Source organism: Loxodonta africana, chromosome 7 (assembly GCF_030014295.1).
Source record: "Loxodonta africana isolate mLoxAfr1 chromosome 7, mLoxAfr1.hap2, whole genome shotgun sequence".
Taxonomy (NCBI): domain Eukaryota; kingdom Metazoa; phylum Chordata; class Mammalia; order Proboscidea; family Elephantidae; genus Loxodonta; species Loxodonta africana.
This window is the reverse complement of record NC_087348.1, coordinates 101080208-101105211: the sequence shown is the minus strand read 5'-3', so window position 1 is coordinate 101105211 and position 25004 is coordinate 101080208. Positions and strand designations below refer to the sequence as shown.

The 25004-nt window shown below is 38.4% G+C and overlaps 1 protein-coding gene across 2 annotated transcripts in view; it reads left to right on the top strand.

Annotated features, from left to right (window-relative positions):
* The window catches only part of PRCP (prolylcarboxypeptidase), a 101966-nt gene that overhangs the window by 56066 nt on the left and 20896 nt on the right, over nt 1–25004 (top strand). The window contains exons 2-6 of one of the 2 annotated variants that reach the window (XM_003418537.4): nt 9042–9182; nt 12398–12499; nt 15652–15833; nt 16130–16287; nt 17416–17588. In XM_003418537.4, coding sequence (XP_003418585.1) covers nt 9042–9182; nt 12398–12499; nt 15652–15833; nt 16130–16287; nt 17416–17588 — 756 coding nt within the window. The remainder of the gene's footprint in view (nt 1–9041; nt 9183–12397; nt 12500–15651; nt 15834–16129; nt 16288–17415; nt 17589–25004) is intronic. The other variant, XM_064288768.1, reaches the window with a different exon arrangement.

Here is a 25004-nt window from a genome sequence, read left to right as displayed (position 1 = left end):
CTTGAGACTGTGTTGGCATCTCCTCTCTGGAGGGGAGATGGGAGGGTAGAGAAGGTTAGAACTGGAAAACAGTGAGTAAAGGAGAGACTGGAAGGAGGGAGCGGGCTGACTCATCAGGGGGAGAGTAAATGGGAGTATGTAGTAAGGTGTATATAAGTTTGTGTGTGAGAGACTGACTTGATTTGTAAACTTTCACTTAAAGCACAATAAACATTATTTTAAAAAAATACAATAAATATAATACAGTTTAAATTGTCTCACAAGTCAGCGAGCAGATTATGGCATTATTTGTGTGTGGTGGAGAAGAACCTGTTAGGCTCTGGGTATTCATGGTTGCATGGAGATCAGGGATGACCTCGACTCTTACTGTCTTTCTGTCCCAGCCTTTATGAAATTCCCATCCTAGTTTCATCCACCCGTTAAACTTCTCTGTTCCTACCCTGGGCTGTGGCTAAAGAAAATTCACAACAGGGTAGGTTGTCAGCCTGCAAATTCACAGTTTCCAATCTCAGGGACTGTGTGGAGGTCTAGGCACCAGATCCTTCTTCTGTGATAGACTTTTACCTCTATCTCCAAATCGTTGCCTTTCGTGTTCTTTTTGTTCTCTCTTTAACAGACAAGTTTACCCCCCCTTCATTGATTAAAAAATTAAGGCACTTTAGCTAGAGCCCCATCAGTTTTCTTCCTTTCCATTTAGAAATTCAACTCCTTCTGCCTGCAGCCATCTCCCATTGGACGAGGGTTTCTTCTTTTTGTGCAAGTCAAATTCTTCCATCTGTGCTGTTGACCCCATTCTCTCGTTTCTTCTCAGGACCTGTCTTTATCACACACACCACCCACCCCCATAGCCTCAAATATCCCATCTAGTTACTTCTTTCCCTCAGCATATTACCTCCCAAATTTCTTCCTTCTTATATAAAACTCTGTTATTGGAAAGTTGCAGTTCATACATTGATCAAGTCAACATTTTGCAGCATATTTAGGTTCACCATACACCAGCATGCTGCCGAATGAGCATTATATCCATTTTATAGGAAGATGTTATTCAGGTTAAATAATTGTGTGCTGGTTGAGAGCCACAGCTTTGAAGTCATTTCTAGTTGTAAAATCTTCACTACAATACTATGACAAGGTCAGATTATCTTTTAGGTAAAATATGTTACCTAAATATATGTTAGGTCTTCTATCTGTATTATTTGTAGTTATTTATCTCTGTTTCTCCCATTGCAGAGGATATGTAGCTCCTACTTCCTTGGCAACCTGTGTAAGACTGAACTGTTGTAATTTGATCTTAAATTTCAGGCTTGAATTCTCCCTTAGGTGCACGATGCATCACTGGGCAAAAGGCACACCCAACTACGGTGCTCTCTTTCCAAAGCCAGTAACCAAACCAAAACTAAACCCATTGCGGTCGCGTCGATTCCGATTCAAAGCGACCCTATAGGACCAAGTTGAACTGCCCCATAGGGTTTCCAAGGAGCGCCTGGTGGATTTGAGCTGCCAGCCTTTTGGTTAGCAGCCATACCTCTTTACTACGCCACCAAGATTTCCAAAGCCAGTAACAGACCCATGCGATAAACAAACTTGCAGAAGCTTCTATCTTCTTGGGAACTTTGCTGTCCATTCTCAGTGCTTCAGGTCACACTGCTCTATGCAGCTATGTTGGATGTGGCTTCTTATCAATGGCAGAGCCAGGATGCATGTGTGCATTTATTCATTCGTTCATTATATACGTATTGGGTTTCTACTATGTGCCAGGTACTGTATTAGTTACTGGGAATTTAGCAGTGAATAAAACAGACAAAAGCCCCTGCCTTTGTGAAGCCTATTTTTAGTGGACCTATTTCATTCACTGTTGGTTTAGAGCAGCAATCTTGGATTTCAGCTGGATTTCTCTTTATTAGGAAGATTTCCATGTCTAAATCTGGGACCAGCCGATGTATCTAATTTCATCTATCTTTTCCCCTCAAAAGCTCTGTATCTTCTGCCACAAAAACAACAGTTCCTGAGTGTACCTTGCTCTGCGCAGTTCATCATAGCTTTGCACATGTTTTTTTTTTTTTTCCCTTTGCTTGAAATGCTCTTCTGTACCTCAGAAAGTTGTAGGTAGGCTTCTAGAGTCAACTCCGATTTCACTCCTCTGTGAAGTCTTCCATGGTTCCCTTAGTCAGGGATAGTAACTTACTTTTTGAGCTTCCATGGCACGTTGTATGTAGAACTTAGCCACACGGTAGTGTGATTGTTTAGTAGCATGTCTATCATTTCTATTAGATATAGAACTTCTTGAGATGGAATTGTCTCCTTGTCAGTTCTCTTTCCTCATTGCCTGCCACTTAATAAGGACTCCATAAATATTTCTTAATGAATAAAAAATTTAACAGATATGATTTAGCACAATATAATTTACATATGACTGTATAGTGAAATCAAAATGTAAGCATCACATGTATACTATAAAATAAAACATACGAAATTTTAAAAAATGTTAAAAAATCTATTATTATCTCACGATGGTATGTATAGAAAAATGCACTATCCCAACTCCAGAAACCCTTCAATGTCATTTAGAATTGTTTCTACCCTGTGAGTGTAACCAGTATCTTGGCTTCTAACAGCATAAATTTGTAACCTTTATTTTAAAAAGAAGGGTGACTAAAAAAGAAAAAGAAAAAAAAAAAAAAAGGTAATGGTTACCATGTTTAAATTATTTTAAAAAGAAAAGTTTTACATAATTGACTTCTCTGAATCTCAATTTCTTCATTTTTCGTCATTTAAGAGATTGGCCTTAGTATATAAGTTCCTTTCTTGCCCTAAAATTTTATGAATCTATTACTTAAAACTTACGGGGGCTCTTCCACTTTACTACTTATACAACAGCGCCCTCTGATGGTGTAACATCCCCTAAAATTTATGTCCATATTTAATAATCTGTGGCACCTTATCTCCTAATTTGGGAGCTTAAGCTGTGGTCAGGTAATTCTAGTGGTACAGAGCTTGCAGAAGCCATCGCAGGTTATCGATCACATGGTGGTGCTGTCCCAGAGCTGTTTAGCCTACAGATGGTGTCAGAGTCTTCCTCTGAAGAAACACTGACCTGCCGTTTGACAGTTCATGTTATTTCTTGATTTGCTGAAATGTTTTAGGTGTCCTGTATCCAGCAGTGTAACTATTAGTAAATTGTCGTTGGTAGCTGCTGTCGAGTCAGCTGCTGACTCACGGTGACCCCATGTACAACGGGACTGGACCATTGTGATCCACAGGTTTTCACTGACTAATTTTTTGGAAGTAGATTGCCAGGCCTTTCTTCTTACTCTGCGTTAGCCTGGAAGCTCTGCTGAAACCTATTCAACATCATAGCAACATGCAAGCCTCCGCTGACTTCATTTTGCAGATTTTGTAGAAAGATACTCTAGTATCCCCTACCAAAGGTTGAAGTTTGGGGTCAGTCCTATCTGTCGAATGTAGTGTGATGTAGTGAAGAGAGACAGGACTGAGTAGGGGTTAAGTTGCTTTCTACTTATTAGCTATCTTACTTTGGGCAAGTTACCTGACCTCTGAGCATCAGAGTATCCCTTCCTATAAGACTGGTATAAGGAAAGTGACCCCAGAGGGTGACTGGCAGGATGATGAGGTGATCTGTGTAAAGCACCAGCCCCCTGCCAAGCACATAGTAGGTACTCTGTGTTATCTGCCCCCCTCCCACCAACGACGACACACAAAAACTGTATCCAACAGATACAATATAATAAGCTTTTCTGAGTATGAACTTTATTCTTGAGCAGTTTTAAAGTTTAATTATTTTTGTCACAATAAACTTTGTTTAAAGGTTGTTCTTTGTTCTTACTCACCTACTGGTTCTCATGAATCCATTTCTCCTCCACAAGGTGGAGGGATGGAGCATCTCTTGAAATTTCCCGGACATTCTGGAAGGAACTGCTGTGTGTCACCAGAGGTGTGTTTCCTTTTTGAGGACACGCTTGTGTTGCTTTTACAATACTATTATTTATTTTCGTTGTTTCGATAAACCAAACTTCAAAAATAATTAAAAGTCCCAGCTCTGCCTGACTTGTGACCTTGGCCAAGTCACTTGACCTCTCTGACCCCTTTTTCTTCATTTCTACAACACAGATCAAATGGTTTCTGAGGCCCCTGTTGCCTTTTCATTTTGTGATTTATAAAATCTCTATTCAGGAGCACAGATACGGAAGTGGTCTGTCGAACCCAGTTTTCAACAGCAGAGGGCACCCTGCTCCCAGTGAACTAACCTGGCCATTAGCTTTGGAAGCGGTCTAGTTATATAGCCAAAAGTTGACATCCTTGATGATGAGAAGGAGCCACGTAAATTTAGAAATTACTGTTTCAGAAAGGATAGCTCACTGTATGTTTCCAGCTGTTCGATATTTATGTGAAGCACTCAGAAGACAGGATATTTTGACATGCTAAGGATTCTTCCTGTAATTCTGTAAAGAGCTTCATCATCTCCCTCTACCTCATTTATTCCCTCTAAGTACTCCATGGAACCCTGGTGGTATTTTAAGTACTCAGTGGAATCCTGGTGGTACAGTGCTTAAGAGCTCAGCTGCTAACCAAAAGGCCAGCAGTTTGAATCCACCAACTGCTCCTTGGAAACCCTGTGAGGCAGTTCTACTCTTTCTTATAGGGTCACTGTGAGTTGGAACTGACTTGTTGGCAATGGGTTTTGTTTTTGCTTAAACACCACCACCAAAAAAAAAAAAAAAAAAAATGCCATTGAGTTGACTTTCACTCATGGCTACCTTATGCATGTCAAAGTAGAGCAAGTGCTTCACAGGGTTTTCAATGTCCACTTTTTCAGAAGTAGATCTCTAGGCCTTTCTTCTAAGTGCCTTAGGATAGGCTCAAACCTCCAGCCTTTTGGTTAGTAACTGAGCACTTTAATCATTTGCACCATCCAGGGAGTCCTACATGTACAAATTATTGTTGTTAGCAGCTGTCAAGTTGGCCTCTTACTCTTGGTGATCTCATATACAATGTAATTGGACTGTTGTGATCCATAGGATTTTCAATGGCTTATTTGTTGGAAGTAGATCACCAGGCCCATTTTTCCTACCCTGTATTAGTCTGGAAGCTCCACTGAAACCTGTTCAGCATGATAGCAACACCCAAGCCTCCACTGACAGACGAGTGCTGGCTTCTCTTAAGGTTCATCGGCTGGTAATTGAAACTGGGTCTCCCGCTTGGAAGGCAAGAATTCTACCACTGAACCACTGCTGGCCCTTACATATACATACCCATATTTTCAAATTTGAAACCTTTAGACAGAATTATTGGAAGTTTTTCTCTGTGGGCTGCTTTTTTTTAAAATAATTTTTATTGTGCTTTAAGTGAAAGTTTACAAATCAAGTCAGTCTCTAACATATAAACTTATATACACCTTACTACATACTCCCATTTACTCTCCCCCTAAAGAGTCAGCCTGCTCCCTCCTTCCAGTCTCTCCTTTCGTGACCATTTTGCCAGTTTCTAACCCCCTCTGCCCTCCCATCTTCCCTCCAGACAGGAGATGCCAACATAGTCTCAAGTGTCCACCTGATACAAGTAGCTCACTCCTCATCAGCATCTCTCTCCAACCCATTGTCCAGTCCAATCCATGTCTGAAGAGTTGGCTTCTGGAATGGTTCCTGTCCTGGGGCAACAGAAGGTCTAGGGGCCACGACCACTGGGGTCCTTCCAGTCTCAGACCATTAAGTCTGGTCTTTTTATGAGAATTTGGGGTCTGCATCTCACTGTTCTCCTGCTCCCTCAGGGGTTCTCTGTTGTGCTCCCTGTCAGGGCAGTCATCGGTTGTGGCCGGGCACCATCTAGTTCTTCTGGTCTCAGGATGATGTAGTCTCTGGTTTATGTGGCCCTTTCTGTCTCTTGGGCTCATAATTACCTTGTGACCTTGTTGTTCTTCATTCTCCTTTGATCCAGGTGGGTTGAAACTCATTGATGCATCTTAGATGGCCGCTTGCTAGCGTTTAAGACCCCAGACGTGTGGGCTGCTTTTAAAGGTTACAGCAATATTTCATTTTACAGGGAGGCTAGGCTTTAATGTCAGTAGGTAAGGTGAAAATCGCTGGTAGAATCCCACAGGACAACACCTTGTTAAAGACCCTTGTACCTCCTTTCACTAAGTACCACGCAGCCAGTCTTTCCCCTTAGTTGAAACAGTGGTTTCTTCTATTGAGCTTCAAATGATACAGTTTGATTTTATTTGGGTACCACATTTGGTGGTAATTTAAATCTTTAAACATCAGAGCCTTACTCAGCATGGTGAGATGCTCACACCATTAAAGGGAAAGAACAGCAGGTTTATGTCTCATTTGAGGGCATATACTAACTCAGTGGTTCTCCAGCTTTAGTCATTCATCAGAATCATCTGGAGGGCTTGTTAAAACGCAGATTACGGGGCTCCACCCCCCCACCCCCCCAGTTTCTGATTCGGTAGGTCTTGGAAGAAGTCAGAGAATTTGCATTTCTGACAAGTTCTCAGGTGATACTAATGCTGCTGGTCTGCAGCCTTCACAAGGAGAACCACTGTTGGCAGAACCAACACCTGCCCTGAGAGCCTGGCGCAGCACTGGGTCAGCCTGTGTTGGCTCCAGACCAGACACTGCATTCTCACTCCTGTCCCTCCAAAGCGCTGGGGAATTCAGCCCCCAAGACCCTAAAGGCTCAGTGGGGCCAGAGCTGTGAGGGTAACTCTATAAGTTCAGATAGTTGTACATGAATCTTACTGTGTCGCCAGATTTGATAATTATGTTTTAAATAGCGAGTTTATTAAGGAGAGGGTAAAAATCTAAAATATATATATGTATGTTTAAAGTTCAATTTAGGCTTAAAATTATTGCGTGATTTTTATTTTTTTGACATGTTTATTAGCTTGCCTTGCAAAGTCTCACTATCTTCTGTGTTTTGTCTCTTTTCATATAGATTAAATGTTTCTTCTTTTAAATTCACTCTACTTTATCTTTTTATTGTGGTAAGTGTATATGTAACAAAACATTAGCCATTTCAACATTTTTTTACATGTGCAGTTCAGTGACATTAATTATGTTCATCATGATATGCAGTCATCACGACTGTTTCCAAAAATTTCCATTACCCTTAGCTTTACTTTTTCATGCTGAACTGTTTCCAAGTAAATTACAGACAGGATGACATTCTATCTCAAAATTGCTCAGTGTACAGCCGTAAAATTAAAAAATGTTTTCTTATGTAGCCAAAATAACATGATCACACCTAACAAAATTAACAATAAGTGTTTAGTATCATCTAATACCCAATCCGTATTCAAATTAGCCCAGTTGTCCCTAAATAACCCAATTGTCACTTAAGGCTTATTTGTTCAAACCAGGATCCAATCCAGGATCGTGCATTTCATCTGGTTACTATGTTCCTTAAGATTGATTTAATCTAAAATAACCCTTTTTCATGACATCACCATGCCATCGTCTTGTGTAATAGGCTGCCTTTGGATTTGTCTGATGGCTTCTTTAGAGTAAGTGTCTTTAACTTATGCTTCTACCTTCTGTATTTCCTAGAAACAAGACATTAGATCTACAGATTGAATTAGATACAAGTTGAACACTTTTGGCAAGAATAGTTGCACATGATGTATGCTTCGTGTACCACACGAGGAGATAGGTACCTAATCCCTGCCTGCTCCACCATTAGTGGTCACTAGATGATGTGATGACACCCTGAGCCTTCCACTGTAAAGTTATATTTTCCCTTTGTGACAAGAGAGTATTATGTATTTTATAGAATATCTGTATTACTTAGCTACCATATGAGTATCCGTTTCCCTATTATCCATTCTCCTAATACTTTTAACACCAGTTAATAATTCTTGCCCAAATCAGTAACTTCATTAGGCATTGCCAAGCTGTCATTTTTCTAGCTCTGTCATTTTTTCTGCATTCATTAGCTCACATTCTATTAAACAGAGCTCTTCCTAATCAACTGAGACCTAGTACCCTGAAATAGTTTCATTGGAAACCCAAGTTGGGAGGTCTTCGCCTTTTTATTCCTGACTTTCAAAGTAAGGACTTGGCTTAATAAAATAACTACCTTAAATGTTGGCAAATTAATTTTTTTCTTGCTTTTCTTTGATATAATTAGGTAATGGATTTTCATGAATTGAGTGTTTCAATCAACTGCAATCATTATTCTTTTTTATGTTCAAAATTGTTAAAAACTAGCCAGTGATAGTCCCTTGAAGTTGGCTCCTAAGTCTGTTAGATGTAATTCCATTAATGATTGAGCAATTCCTTGCTTCCTAGCACAGCATCTTGTAGCTTCTTTATCCCACATGTCAGTCAGCCACTTCACTTACAAGCCCTGGTTCCTTTTAGTGGGTATTAGACACCAAAATGCTGGCACTTGGAATTTCTGTTGTTACTGGCTGAGGTGACAGTATTTTCAGTGTTCTTTTTAGTTCTTGAATTTTGATGTTGGACATCTGGATGATAAAAATTCAAATACAAAGGATATCTTTGTTATTTCCAATTTAATTTTAACATTAAAAAAAAGACAAAAAAAAAAAAAAACACCTGTTGCCATCTAGTTGATTCTGACTCACAGTGACCCAAAAGGACAGAGTAGAACTGCCCCATAGGGTTTCCAGGGAATGCCTGGTGGATTCAAACTGCTGACCTTTTGGCCAGCAGTGTAGCTCTTAACCACTGTGCCACTAGGGTTTCCAATTTTAACATTATTGTATTTTAAAATAGCTACTTTGATATTATCATTGTACCTTTTCTCTCACAGTGAAAATCTTGATCACCAATAATAAAAACATGATTACTTGTTTACTTTATCTTAAAATATAAATAAAATAATTTCAAAATAACAATATCACTACTACCCCTAACAACAAAACCAAATGAAATTTTAAAATTTTTTGAGATTATTTTTGTAGGATAGATTAATTTTGATGGAAGAATTGATTTAATTACTTTATGTTGATTTCATTTAATTACTTTTCTTAATGTCTTTTTGTTTCGTTTTTATCATAGGTTGATCATTTTGGATTTGACATTAATAAAACTTTTAAACAGCGGTACCTAATAGCCGATAAATACTGGAAGAAAGATGGTGGATCAATACTTTTCTACACTGGTAATGAAGGGGACATTATCTGGTTTTGCAATAATACGGTATGTGCAAATTTGTGAAATTCCTCTGCTGAAAAAATTTGCCTTTTAGTATGATAAACTGAAAAAGAAAGGTTTATAGTGTATATGGCCAAGCATTACTGTACTTAATTGTAAAATTCTTCATATAAAAAAGATAAACACACTAGTAACAGAAAAAAAATAATAAGCCATTCATAAAAAAATACAGATGTCCAATGAACCTGCATATGTAACCTTAAAGCGTTATAAATTAAAATAATGAAATAGCATTTTTAGACAATCAAATTTTAAAAGATTTAAGAAAACCCTAGCTAATTTCTGGAGTGAATGAGGCTGTGGGGAAATAGAAGGGGTATGACAAAGCTATTTATAAATTCCTCATGACTTGGGAGTGGTTAAATATATTAAGGTCCAGTCATACAATGAAATACTTCCATTAATTTACAATAAGGGTTCACAAAGTTGAATGAGGAGCTATTTAAAGGAGGGAGAAGCTTGTACAAATTAGAATTATCAGCAGCACGTTTTACACACTACTTTTGGCTACTTGCATTCTGCACTAAGATTCTCACTTCATTAGGGGTCGGGTGGGCTCAGGAATGTTTTCCATGGGACTCGATAGAGCCTCTTTATTCCTCCTACCTAGAAAACATTGCTATAGAAGGACATATTAATAAACAAACAAACAAAAAAAGAGTCCATTGCCATCGAGTCAATTCCGATTTATAGGGACCCTGTTGGGTTTTATAGGACAGAGTAGAGCTGCCCCACAGGGTTTCCAAGGAGTGGCTGGTGGATTTGAACTGGTGACCTTTCGGTTAGCAGCTGAATTCTTAACCACTGCACCACCAGGGCTTAGTGGCATGGAAAGATGGTCACGATATATAGTAAGATTAAAAAAAAATACACTACAAATGCATTTTTGTTTTGTTTTTACAAAATTGGGATCCTACCGTCCCAATTGATGTTGATAGTGGCATGGTAGGATCCCAATTTTGTAAAAACAGAACAAAACATAAAACATCACCATCAAACAAGTCTTCTTTCTATCTGTATAAGAAAAGACTGGAACAAGACATACCAAAATGTTATGGATTATTTTATTAGGTTATTTTTGCTCATTTGTGTTTTCTAAATTTTCTATGAAAAGTATATATTTTTAATTTCTTCCCTGAATGCCATATTCAAAATTGAGCCCTTATATTCCCTGTCTTCTTCTTATGCTTTATTTTTCTCCATAGCACATATCACCTAACATTCCATTTATTTACTTAATTATTTTGTTTCTGGCCTATAAAACTACATAAGGGCATGGATTTGTGTGTGTTTGTTTAGTGTTGTATTCAGAGTCCAGGACTACACTAGGCATATAGTAGATACTCAATAAATATTTATTAGGTAGATGAATGAATAAAATGAAAATGCAAAATAAGAAGAAAAAAAATACAAGTTTGACAAATCACATAGGAGTGGGCAAAGGTAAAGTTGTAGCTATGTTTTAATTTATCTTTCCTGTTCTACCAGCTTTCCTACACAGTCATGTGTTGCTTAATATCCATGATGTATTCTGTGAAATAGGACATTATGTGATTTGGACATTGTGCAAACACCATGTTATACACTTAGCACAGCCTGGCAGCGCAGCCTGGCAGCACCATTGCTTTGTATACAGGAGATATGAGACACATGTGCTGCGTGCAGGAAGCTGGTGCTTTACCTACATCTGGCTATGCCTGCTACATCCCGTTCTGCCATCGGGGTTTCTGAATTCTAATCTTAGGGAACTGGGGATGTTGCCCGAATGACTGTGTTTGTGAGCGTAAAAAATAATGTAGCTATTTGCTTGTTTTCTGTGTCTCAGTTTTTTCATTTGTTAAATGGGTATAATAACATTTAGTTCATAGAGTTATGAAGACTAAATAAATAAAAGAAGAACTTGGTACAGTGCTGGCACATAATGTTAAATGTTAATATATTACATGGATTTTTTTTTTTTTTTAAATAAAGATATTCCTGAAATAGATGCAGGGAGTGATCAGGTGAGCCAGGCAGAGGAGGGGTTGCTTGAGCTGGTGTTAGAGGGTCTGTAGACAAATGGCAGTGAGTGAGTAGGTCCTTAAGAGAGAAAGTGTGGTTATCGAAACCATTATAGACATCAGGTTAAATTCTCCATCCTCACATGCATACGGATCTCCTAACTGTTCGTTTGTTTATGAGGACAAGAAACAACAACGGTACTAGGAATGGCAAATAGGTTTAATGTCCTGTGCTAAATTAAAAAAAAAAAACAACAAAAAAAACAACCTGCTACCATTGAGTCGTTTCAGACTTCTAGTGACCCCGTAGGACAGAGTAGAACTGCCCCATAGGGTTTCCAAGGCTGTAAATCTTTATGGAAGCAGACTGCCACGTTCTTCTCCTGTGAAGCAAGGAGGGTAGGGAGGGTGAACTGCTGAACTTTTGGTTAACAGTTGAGCACTTAACCAGTGCGCCACTGAGCAACCAGGGCTCCTTGTGCTAAATTTAAGTCTAATCGATGTTGACTGCCTAGAATGCTTGTGGAGAATTCTGAGGCCACAGCTGAAGTAAGTGAAAAAATGCAGTGATTGATTAATGACAAGCTGTAGGTACACAATACAGAGGCATAATCAAAGTGCCTATCTCTAAGATTGTTGTAATAATTAAAAGAATACATGTAAAGTGCTTAGAACAGGGCCTGACACAGTGTAAACACTCAATTAATATTAGCTATTTATTGTTAGCTGCTATTTAGCAAAAAAAGTATAAGTCCGCATAAGAGAGTCTAGTGTGTTTATTTGTGCTGTTTTCTCTTTTATGTTGTAAATGCCTATGAGTAGAAGGATAACCTGGATATCCTCAGCTATTGCCTATAATATTTGGCACAGAGTACAACTTGATGAAAATTTGAGGACTTTTTAGACAAAATGTTGATTCTAGGGCTTTCATGTTAGGATAAGGAGAAATGGAGTAACTGATAGATGAGCAGCCTAGGCTTATTTTTAATTGTTTCACTCTAATACATTATGCAATTGGATGTGCAACAATGAAATAGGTATTATATCATTTATCTGTAGAACAAACATAAATTGCACAATTTCCTAGAGACCCCTTTTTGGTCTGGTTTAACATCCATTTCATATGGTTTGCAAAAAAAAGGGTTCAGTGACCTTGTTCACATCTTGATTTTATCCTGTGAATTTGTGAAATCTTGCTAGGGGTTCATGTGGGATGTGGCTGAGGAACTGAAAGCTATGTTGGTGTTTGCTGAACACCGATACTATGGAGAGTCCCTCCCCTTTGGTGCTAACTCATTCAAGGTAAGTATACTTTTATTTTTTTAAGTTTACAAGCTTTTTTTTAGATATAGGACATTTTCTAATTACATTCCCCACTATGAGAAAGAAATGATAGCTTTAACTTGTTCTGCTTGAACTCTTAGTAAGTTGTGCTTAATCTTTTACCCTTATATGGAATTTGAACAGATTGAGGGTTTTTTTTTTTTTTTTTGGCTCTATTATTATCATTTCTAATATAAATCACTTCTTAACTCAGTGTGATAAGGCTAGACTTAGCCAGGTAAGTCTTAATCCATGGCTGTAGAAACAGTGCAGGGAACTTTTTATTGTTTTGAAAATGTCAGTAAAAGATTCTGTTTCATAAATTATACACTTAAATTATTGTGTCTACCACTGGAAATATATAATGAGTACTCAAATATTTGTTTCACAAGATATTTTCAAGAAAATATAATCAATAAAATAAGGACAGAAAATCTCTATGATTCTTTGAGGCCAGCTGGTCACTTGCATTCCCTCTGGCCTTTACTTTCTCACAAGGAGCTCTGGCCTCGGCTGCAGACTCTGCACCTAATGAACTAGGAAACTTCTTCCTTCACTGAGTCACTCACGTGCTTCCCTTGTGATTCTGGCTATATCAGTTTGCCACCTGTATTGTTATTAATGTTTTTCTTTAAACAACTCACTTTTCAAGCTTAGCATTATTTTAAGCAATGAAATTGGTTAAAATCAAGGGCTTTATGTGCTAGTTATTTTTTCTAATTTACATGAAAGTAAAATGATAAGTATTAAATTGAAAATGCTGTTGTCTTACCTGATATCATCTTGCATACCACCGGCATACACATGCCATGCTTTTGGGAAATTCTAAGCTGGAAGAACTTGGGCCAATCATTTTCTAGGCTGCCTATTTTCAAAGCAGCTTTTATTTTTGTTCTCATAGGCTTATAACTAAAATAAATAAAACGTGTCCTTGTGTTACAAATAGAAAGCAGAACAATTTGCTGATATTTTGGTAGGCTTCATAGGAAATTCTATCCTTTAGTTTATTATCTTGCATGAATATCTGATTAGGGAGTTGATAGGTCCTGAAGCCATTGAGAAGGAGCTTCTTGCAGATAGGAACATAACTCCCCTCCTACCAAAACCCAGTGCCATCGAGTCGATTCCGACTCATAGCAACCCTATAGGACAGGATAGAACTGCCCCATAGAGTTTCCAATGAGCGCCTGGTGGATTCGAACTGCTGACCTTTTGGTTAGCAGCCGTAGCACTTAAACCACTACACCACCAGGGTTTCCAACTCCCTTCCTAGGTCCTTGGAATTCATATTCTATTAGCAAAATGGAGCTAAGGAGTCTCTTTGATATGCTTCTTTCCCTTCTTATGCTCACAGAATTTGTCAGTAGCATGAGAGATATTACAAATATTATGTGAGGATTGGAAAAAAAAATTGCTCTCAACTGTACATGTTGCTGTATGCTATCAAGTGGATTCCTACTCCAAACAACCCTATAGGACAGAGTAGAACTGCCCTATAAGGTTTCCTAGGCTGAAATCTTTATGCGAACAGATCACCAGGTCTTTTCTGTCACGGAGTGGCTGGTGGTTTTCAACCACTGACCTTTAGGTTATCAGCCAAGAGCTTAACCATTGTATCACCAGGGCTCCTTCAACTGTATGTAGTGCCATGAAAACTGGGAGTAAAGAATAGTGACAGACAGTGAGAAAGGGGGTAAGAAGTCAGAAAGCACGTATTTTTGATAAGGGGTAGGCTAAGTGAGTAGGTGACATACATAGAAAAGAGGTAAGATGGAACTGTGATTAGGAATATGCCAAATGATGAAAGGAGTCAAACAGTGGTGAGACTAAAGCATAAAGGTCAAACAGAGGATAGCCTAATATTGGCGGATAGCTGTATTACTATTACTTATCTACTGCAGCATAGCAAATTATCTCAAAATTTAGTGGCTTAAAACAGCAAAAACCGTTTACTACCTCATAGCTTCTGTGGATCAGGTATTAGGAGTAGGATAACTGAATGGTTCTGTCTCAGAGGGTCTCATGAGGTTAAAATGTTGGCCGGCACTGCAGTCATCTGAAGGCTTGATTGGGGTTGGAGGATCCACTTTGAAGGTGGCTCACTCATGTGAGTGACTAATTAATACCTGATGTTGGCAACAGGCCTCAGTTCCTCTCCTCCTGGGCTTCTCTAAAGACCTACTTGAGTGTTCCCATGACTAGCTTCCTCAAAGTTGGCAGACCAGGAGAACAAGATGGAAGCTACAATGCTTTTTTATGACCTAATTTTGGAAGTCACACACTAGCACTTCTGCCATGTTTTGTTTGTTAGAACCAAGGCACTAAGTCCAGCCTAAGTTCAAAGGGAAGAGAATTAGGTTTCACCCTTTGATGGGAGGAGTGTCAAGAGTTTGTGGACTTATTTTAAAAACAGCTCGTTAGCCTTTTTCTGCTCAGGAGGTCAGTGTTTGAGTTCTACTTGGTAATTGCCCTAGGCAGAGAGCTAGATGGTCATGGAACTTATTTTGGGAGTTTCCCTTCCCTCAGGAATCAATGTTTTAAGCTACCTGACAGCCTATGCCTGAAAATAGTTGCTCTGTGTGGTTTTTTCCCCCCAATCTCATAGCTGATTTTGTCAAGCAGGCTAGTTTGTTTCACATTGTTGGTATGGCAGATGTAATACGTAATCTTTTGGATAATATAGGATGAGTTATTTTTACTGAATCCTTACCTCAGTTTTCCGCAGGATTTAGTTTACCTCTGCATATCTATTAGCCATTTTAAATGTATCAAGATCTGAAATAAGAGCATGATATAACAGTTGTTCTATTTAGTTTGGATTTTTTTCACTATATCACATTGCTGTTACATGTTATTTGTTTCTATAGCCTCAACAAGGTCTTTAGTAAATACCATTTAGTAGAAATTATATTTGAATGCAAGATACATTATGTTCTTAAACTTAAAACCATCTTTTCATGAGCTGTTTAAATCGACACTGCTACTGCTTTGACTGGACGTATCAGCTCCATTGCCTGGAAATTCTATTTGGAGAAAAGCTTATCTGACTCTGGCTCTTTCCTGGATCCATGCTATGCTAAGCTGCTATTATGTGCACGCTTATACCCATGTTCTTTGTTATTTTTCTTTAGGATTCCAGACACTTGAATTTTCTGACATCAGAACAAGCTCTGGCTGATTTTGCCAAGTTAATCAAACACTTGAAACAAACAATCCCAGGAGCTGAAAATCAACCTGTCATTGCAGTAGGGGGCTCTTACGGTGGCATGCTTGCAGCGTGGTTCAGGATGAAATATCCTCATTTAGTGGTTGGGTAAGTGTGTTTATGTTGGACATGAGCACTTCTTAATGATTGTCAAAACAAACTTAGATATTCATTTCAGGTAAAACATTTTCCGTTATATTGTACTGAAATTTCTAGTTTCTATCTCATCAATAAAAAAAACCCAGTGCCACTGAGTCGATTCCGACTCATAGTGACCCTATAGGACAGTAGGTATGTGATTTTTATCACCAGTTTTTTCAATCTCAGTTTCAATTTTAAAACTTGAATTAGGTGAGTTACAATTTTTTTTGCTTTTCTCCTTCCTTGTTTTCCTTACCATTTAGCGCTCTTGCAGCCTCTGCTCCTATCTGGCAGTTTGAAGATTTGGTACCTTGTGGTATATTTATGGAGATCGTAACTAGAGATTTTAAGAAAAGTGGCCCAAATTGTTCAGAGAGCATCCGGAGATCCTGGAATGTCATTAATCGACTTGCAACTACAAGTAAGTTTTAGTTAGGAGGGCAGAATTGTGTTTTTTTTTTTTTCCTGGTTTCTTACTTTTCACTTCTTAAATTCAACACTTCTTACATTTTAAGTAAGCTTTTATTCAAGTATAACATGCATACAGAAAAGTACAAATATCAGAAGGTACAGCTTGATGAATTTTTACAAAGCGAATACGTAGTGTAACTAGTATCCAGGTCAAGAGAGAGCAAGCATACCGGCATCTCAGAGATCCTCTCGCGCCCTTTCCAGTCACTCCCTCCACATCTGCCAGACTCATCACTGTCCTCACTTCTAGAAACATAGATTAATTTTGCCTGTTGTTGAATTTTTTGGTAATTAAAATCATGTTGTATATATATTTTGTGTCTGCCATCTTTTGGTCAATACTATATTTGTTAAGATTCATCCATTTGTTTTATTTAGTTTTAGTTTATGCATTGTCACTGCTATAGTGTTCCATGAAATGAACATACTGAGTTTATTTCTACTGTCCATTCTGTAGCATTGCAGCTGTGTCAGGTTTTGGCCACTATTCATAGTGCTACTATAAATGTGTTCATACATGTCTAACCCTTTGCCATTGAGTCAATTCCGACTCATAACGACTCTGTAGGACAGAACAGAACTGTCCCATAGAGTTCCAAGGCTGTAATCTTTGTAGAAGCAAACTACCACATCTTTCACCTGGGCAGGTATGTAGTGGTATGATATTATGCTTTAAATTTGCATTTGCCTGATTACTAATGAAGTTGAATACTTTTTCATATATTAATTTGGCCCATTTTAAAAAATAGTGTTGTTTGCCTCTAGCTTATTGATTGTATCAATTCTTTATATATTCTGGGTACCCATATGTATTTTTTTTTAATTATAATTGAAAATAGTATCTCAACAAAACGAGGAATAATTCAGAATACTAACTCTGGTAAGATCCCTGACTCGTCTATTGTGAGATTATCCAGTTGCTCGAATAATATTTTACCAAATATTGAAGAAGCATCTTGGACAAATGGAAGACTGACTTTTCTGAAATGCCAAGTGAAGAATAAATGGTCTATAATGCCCTCTGTTGACTAGGACTTTTTAGAAGAAGTATATTCCAACAATGTGATTCTGTTCTCAGGCAGTGGTTTGCAGTGGCTTTCTGAGGCCCTTCACTTATGCAGCCCACTGACAGATTTTCAGGACTTCCGAATGTTGAAAGACTGGATCTCTGAAACCTGGGTGAACCTGGCAATGGTGGACTACCCTTACGAGTGTAACTTTTTACAGCCTTTGCCTGCTTGGCCTATTAAGGTAACATGAAGCCCTTTTCATCTTTTTTTATAACACACTTCTCATTTTTTTCATGTGCATTCTCTGCTTTTAGCATCAGAGAAAGGCCCGGGCATGGGGGCTTTGGAGTTAGTCAAACTTGGGCTGGGACCCTGGGCTTTGCCATTTTCTAATTTTGCATCTTTGGGTATTTACCTAACTTTTCTCAGTTTCCTCATTTGAAAACTTGAGATAAAATGCTTAAATTACAGAGTTGTTTTTTATAGATTAGAAATAAGAATTATAGTTGCTATTAATGACATATAATACTATGTTTATGTGCCATGTCCTATGCATGCGTAATTTATTTACTCTTGGAGGTATATGTAAAACACCCAGAGTTATGCCAGTACATGCCAGTGCTTAGTAAACGGCAGCAGTTATCGTAGTCATGTGATTTAGTCAACTGCTAAAGCATCCGAAGTGCTACGCACAATGTGGAAGAGTGATCCCCACATAGGACGGTGGAGTGGAAAGAGTACCAACTTGCATTCTGAAGGTGGGGGTCCACAACTGCCACTTACCAGCTAGCTGTATGATTTTGGACAAGGTGCTCTTCTTCCATGAGCCTCAGAGTCTTCCTCTGTGGAATAGTTTAACAATACTTACATACCTGATAGGGTTGTGGTGAGGATCAAACATAATTTTAGATATGAAAGTACTCTGGAAAGTACAAAGAACTATACATTTTAAGGTTGTTTTCATGTGAAAATGCCTTATTGTATATGCTTTTTAGAAGTGCTCCTTTGGAGAGAACGTTCCTTTTAGCTTTAAAACACAAAAGTCTGATCAAGTGATGGTTAATAAGTTTAGAGAATGTAACTGGCACTGCATGGGTGCTAGAAATGAAAATAGAATTAGTAATACAAGAGCTAGGTTACAAGAGCACTTTTAATTTAACTGTCCCTTTTTTTTTTTTGAACTATTAAATGCACACCTTGTTAGAAACTTTGTAACCAAATGGAACAAGTCTATTTGTCATTAGAGTAATTTTTCTTCATCTAAAAAGGAGAATGACCTGTGAGTGTCTTGTACATAGCAGACTGGAAAAAGTGTATATTGAATTAAATTGATCCAAAGAAAATTCTTAAAAAGAGCAGACTTCTCTCATGTTAAGAAAATCTGAGTCAAAATAATGGAGAGACCCTAAATCTAAACCAATTAGTCTCCTTAAATGTCTATGTGCTAATAATGCCTTATCCTTCTATTTTATTATTCACAAAGCACTTTCATATATGTGACCTCATTTATTCCTAATAAAAATACTGTGGGGGAAGAAAGGTATAATCTCAATTTTACAGAAGGGAAATTAAGCTCAACTAAGACATGGTGGAAATGGGATTTGTACTTGGGTCTGCCATTTCCCAGAGCCTATGATCTTCCACTGGATTAGGAGGAGACTTGACAGATGATTTGGGTAGGTCATCTCTCACAATGTGACACCTATCAGATTTAAGTCTGTGCTCTAGCTGTGTCGGCACTGGGTTTTACTGGGGCTAGCTGTGTACAAAGTGAGAATTATATTTGCATCTTTATTCCCATTTAGGGAGCAAATGAGTTGTCAGATGGTGAATTCCCTTATTATTTAGAACAGGCATTGGCAAACTTTTTCTGTAAAGGGCTAGGTAATAAATATTTTAGGCTTTGTGGGCCAGTAGTCTCTGTCGCTCTGCAGCTGTAATGTGAAAGCAGCCATGGACACCACATAAACACATGATTGGGGCAGCGTTTCAATAATGCTGTCTTTATAAAAACAGGCAGTGGCCTGGATTTGGCCTGGGGCTGTAGTTTGCCACTCCCTGATCTAGAAAAAGATTCAGAGGTATACAGCTTTTTAGGGTTAATTGGTTTATCGTGATTTGGAACAGTGAGCAATCTATAGTTTCCTCCCCAGTTCTTCAAGTTCCTCTTGAGATATTTTGCTGTTGAGTCTTAAGTGTAAATAAATACTCTCTCTAAATAAATAAAATTTCCGTCCTGAATAATCACTCCAAGCCAGTGGGGTATACCTCAAATATTTTGTCATCTGTTTTTGATTTAGCACAATCCTTCTTTTATCTTTTACATATATTCATTTCAAAAGCTTATCTTCAAGGCAAGATAACATAGTGTCTTTGTCCCACCAAACCAAAAACTCATTGCTGATGAGTTGATTCCAACTGATAGCAACCCTATAGGACAGAGCAGAACTGCCCCATAGGGTTTCAAAGGAGCAGCTGGTAGATTCGAACTGCTGACCTTTTTGGTTAGCAGCTGAACTCTTTTGTCCCACAGTCACCTCTTATTTCTTTTATCCAGAACTGGTTCTTTTCGCTTTCTTCAGTTATTTCTTGTAGACTTTATCCTTTCTCTTAACATATTAAGGAATTCTTCACCACTTGTGATACACTCATGATTCTATTCCTGCCTCCACCTCACCAGAAGTAATCTCCACTCTTTGCCTCTTGCTTGAGAAACTTCTATTGCCTCTGTCTAGTTCCAATTTTATCCTTTAGTTAACCGTCTGATTTTCAGAATTTTTCCACTAATGTCTTCCTTGCAAACTTTTAGCTTTGGATCACTTTCTTTCACTGTTCATTCTGTTTCTCCTTTCTTGACCCCCTCTCTGTTCTCCCAACCCACTAATCCCTGGAACACTACCCAGTTGGGGACCGCTCTTTCACTTGGATAGTTCCATTTAACCAGGACTCCTCCTCCCTCTGATACACTTCCTCCTTTTTAAAGGGCTGACAAACAGCCGTCCTTTTCTGAGCCTGTGACTCAGGCTTTAGGATGGTGAGATAATATGTTGCAGTTGGGTTATGAAAAAAAGCAGGTGAATTCCAATTCTGACTGGACCATGTACAATTCTGAGGATACATAGGCAGCGACTAAATGCCATTTTCCATGTCAACTCAAGTATCGTTCTTTTTAATTTGCCTTTGGACTTTGCACACTGAGACTCCATTTGCTTTTGTTTACTGTTAACAGAAGCTGCAACATTCATGCAGAAATAATCATGGACTTGGCTGATAGAATACAAGGAAGAAGAGAAAAGGAAAATAGAAAACCCCTCTGTCATCTGACTGTTCTGTCAGCATAAAAACTCTTTCAAATCTGGATTTCTCAGCTGAAAGAGCAGCTTTAAAGGATACTGTAGTTTGTTTATTTTGGAATAATTTTTTAGCTGATAACTCACCAAATCTTTTAGCTTAGCCTTCTGAGCATGCAGATAGATACAGTGAAATAATAAGACATAAAATGGAAAATCTCTTCCGTTTGTCTTGGTGTTTGATAATGTATTCGACCTCTCTGGGTGGTTTAAGCGGGTTAGGTGCATTCTGTGAAAAGGGAGCTTTTAATGACAAAACTAATGTGATTATCTGAGTGAGTGTGAGAGGGGTATTGAAGCCTTAGAGAAAGAAAATCTGTTAGAAAAGCTGAATGTATCTGCTTAATCCTTTCTCTAATGTGGATGGACCATACTCACTGAGAGGAGATTGGTCTTTTTTTTTTTAAACTTATTTTCTTTTCTTCCTCTTTTAAAACATTTTTTGCCCCGTTCTTTTTCATTCTCTTATTCAAATGCTTATTGGCAGAGACAGAGACACTTAAAGCTTTTAAACAAATCATTATCTTTACTTTCTCTGGTGTACTTGGGGTCAAAGGGCAGAATCTAAATATTTGGGTACAGAGCTGATTAGCTTGGTACTAAGGCTGAAATATTCTCTTTGCTCCACTATGTGTACACATTTTAAAACCAGAATTATTAAAGTGAACTTATAATGCTCTTTTTAAATTTTTCCTGAATCTTCACCTTAGTTCTGGGAAGTGGAAGGTGAATGAAGTCTGTACATTTTTAATGTTCATTCTTGAGCCTTATATTACTCTACTGTCTTACAGTTTTTTCTCCTGTTGTTAATTAAAAAGTTTTTGTAATTTTATATTGCTGCAGAATCCCTTCCAAGTTTTTACCTAAAACAAATAAACTTAGAAATTATAAAGGCAATCTAAGAATCAAAAAGCATTTGTTTAAAAAATTTAGCATGAAACTGTAGGTATATTTAAGTACTCATTGTGTTGCATTTCTCTTATAGTATAACTTGCAAAGTTGGGTTTGTGTAGTCTAGAGGTTATGAATGCAAGCTCCAGAATCAGACTGCATTTGAATCCCAGCTCTGCCACTTTTCCCATCTGGGGCTTTGGACAAGTTCCTTAACCTCTCTGTGCCTTAGTTTTCTCATCTGCAAAATTGGAGATAGTACTAATTGTAATGGTTGTTAGGAGTTGCTAAGAGGATTTAATAGGACTTGTTTGCTATGAGTCAGAATCCACAGGACAGCAATGGGTTTCATTTTTTTTTTGGTGTACAGTAGGAGCCCTGGTCGCACAGTGCTTAAGACCTAAGGCTGCTAACCAAAAGGTCAGCAGTTCCAATTCACCAGCTGCTCCTTGGAAACCCTATGGAGTAGTTCTACTCTGTCCTAATAGTGTTGTTCTGAGTGGGAATCAACTTATGACAGCAACAGGTTTGGTTTGGTTGTTGTACAGTAAGTGCTGTATTAATGCTAATTGTTATATAATCATTATTGCAGAAACCCTGGTGGCGTAGTGGTTAAGTGCTACGGCTGCTAACCAAAGGGTTGGCAGTTCGAATCCGCCAGGTGCTTCTTGGAAACTATGGGGCAGTTCTACACTGTCCTGTAGGGTCGCTAATGATCATTATTGTTGTTATTATAATATCAAGGAGGCAGATTTTTAAATCAGGGCTCCGTGGTCAAAGTCTGGGTTCAGAACTTATATTCACAATTTTTTAATTGAGTATCTGTAGCCAAACCTCCCTGAGCTTGTTTTCTCCTCTGTGAAAGGGGAATGCTCATTATATGTCACTTCCTAAGTTGTTGTCGAGAAAGTACCTGGCTTCAAGGAGCATTCAGTAGTTGTACTAGGAGCCTCAGCAGCTCCAGCTGCCCCCATATCAGTGCATTTATGGCATAAGTAGGAATGGTATGCCTATTTCTGGTGCCAGCAAAATAAATAGAAAGTACAGAGCAGGGGCTACCTGACTGTTGAGTATTTTGGAAGAAGGTAGTTGTCAGACTCTTTCCTTGTTCTCTGATTAGATCACAGCCCCTAAGTCAGCAATCTACAGGCCACAGGCTTGACCTCATCAAGTAGATAACATCTGCAAGTTGAAAGGGTTAGCCTGAAGTGAGCATAAGGTTGAACTAAAATTGCTGATCTTTTACTCTATTTGACTTGTGTTGTTGTTGTTAGGTGCCTTTGAGTTGGTTCCAACTCATAGTAACCCTGGGTGTAACAGAACAAAACACTGCCTGGTCCTGCACCATCCTTGCAATTGTTATGTGTGAGCCCATTGTTGCAGTCACTGTGTTAGTCCATCTCGTTGAAGGCCTTCCTCTTTTTCATTGACCCTCTACTTTACCAAGCATGATGTCCTTCTCCAGGAACTGGTCCCTCCTGATAGCATGCCCAAAGTATGTGAGAGGAAGCCTTGCCATCCTTGCTTCTGGCAGTAGTTCTTCCAAGACAGATTTGTTCATTCTTCTGGCAGTCCATGGTATATTAAGTATTCTTCACCAGTACCATAATTCAAAGGCATCAATTCTTCAGTCTTCCCTGTTCATTGTCCAGCTTTCACATGCATATGAGGCAATTAAAAACACCATGGCTTGGGTCAGGTGCACCTTAGTCCTTAAAGTGACATCTTTGCTTTTTAACACTTTGAAGAGGTCTTTTGCAGCAGATTTGCCCAATGCAATGTGTCATTTGATTTCTTGACTCCTGCTTCCATGGGCATTGATTGTGGATCCAAGTAAAATGAAATCCTTGACAGCTTCAGTCTTTTCTCCATTTACCATGATGTTGTTTTTTTGGTCCAGTTGTGAGGATTTTTGTTTATGTTAAGGTGTAATCCATACTGAAGGCTCTAGTCTTTGATCTTCCTCAATAAGTGCTTCAAGTTCCCTTCACTTTCAGCAAGCCATATTGTGTCATCTGCATAATGCAGGTTGCTAATTAGTCTTCCTCTAATCCTGATGCCGCATTCTTCTTCATATAGTCCAGTTCTCTGATTATTTGCTCAGAATACAGATTGAATAAGTATGGTGAAAGGATACAACCCTGACATACACTTTTTCTGATTTTAAACCAGGCAGTAACCCCTTGCTCTGTTCGAAGGACTGCCTCTTGATCTACGTACAGATTCCACATGAGCACAATAAAGTGTTCTGGAGTTTCCATTTTTCACAATGTTATCCAGAATTTGTTATGATCCACACAGTCGAATGCCTTGCATGGTCATAAGACACAGGTAAACTTTTTTCTGGTATTCTCTGCTTTCAGCCAGGATCCATCTAACATCAGCAGTGGTATCCCTGGTTCCGTGTCTTCTGAATCCAGCTTGAATTTCTGGCAGATCCCTGTCAGTATACTACTGCAACAACTTTTGAATGTTCTTCAACAAAATTTTACTTGCATATGATACTAATGATATTGTTTGAGAATTTCTACATTCTGTTGGATCACCTTTCTCTGGAATGGGTACAAATAGAGACCTCTTCCAGTCAGCTGGGCAGGTAACTGTCTTCCAGATTTCTTGGCATAGATGAACGAGTGCTTCCAGTGCTGTATCCATTTGTTGAAACATCTCAATTTTTATTCCGTTAGTTCCTGGAGCCTTGTTTTTTGCCAATGCCTTCAGTGCAGCTTGGACTTTTTCCCTTCAGTACCATGGGTTCTTGATTATATGCAACCTCCTGAAGTGGTTGAATGTTGACCAATTCTTCTTGGTACAGTGACTCTTTGTATTCCTTCCATCTTCTTTTGATGCTTCCTACGTCATTTAGTATTTTCCCTGTAGAATTCTTCAGTATTGTAACTCGAGGCTTGAATTTTTTCTTCAGTTCTTTCAGCTTGAGAAATGCCAAGCACATTCTTCCCTTTTGGTTTTCTAACACCAGGTTTGTGCACATCTCATTATAATGCTCTACTTTGTCTTTTTGAACTACCCTTCGAAACCTTCTGTTCAGCTTTTACTTCATCATTTCTTCCATTTGCTTTAGTTGCTCTGTGTTCAAGAGTAAGTTTTAGGGTCTATTCTTCTTTTTTTTTTTCCTTTATAAGAACTCTTCATTTGTTTATTTTTATTGTACTTTAGATGAAGGTTTACAAAACAAACTAGTTTCTTGTTAAACAGTATACATATTGTTTTATGACATCGATTTCCACCCCACGACATGTCAACACTCTCCCTTCTCAACCTTAGGTTCCCTATTACCGGCTTTCTTGTCCCCTCCTGCCTCTAGTCCTTGTCCCAGGGCTGGTGTGCCTTAGGGTCTCTTCTGACATCCATTTTGATCTTTCTTTCTTTCCTGTCTTTTTAATGATATTTTGCTT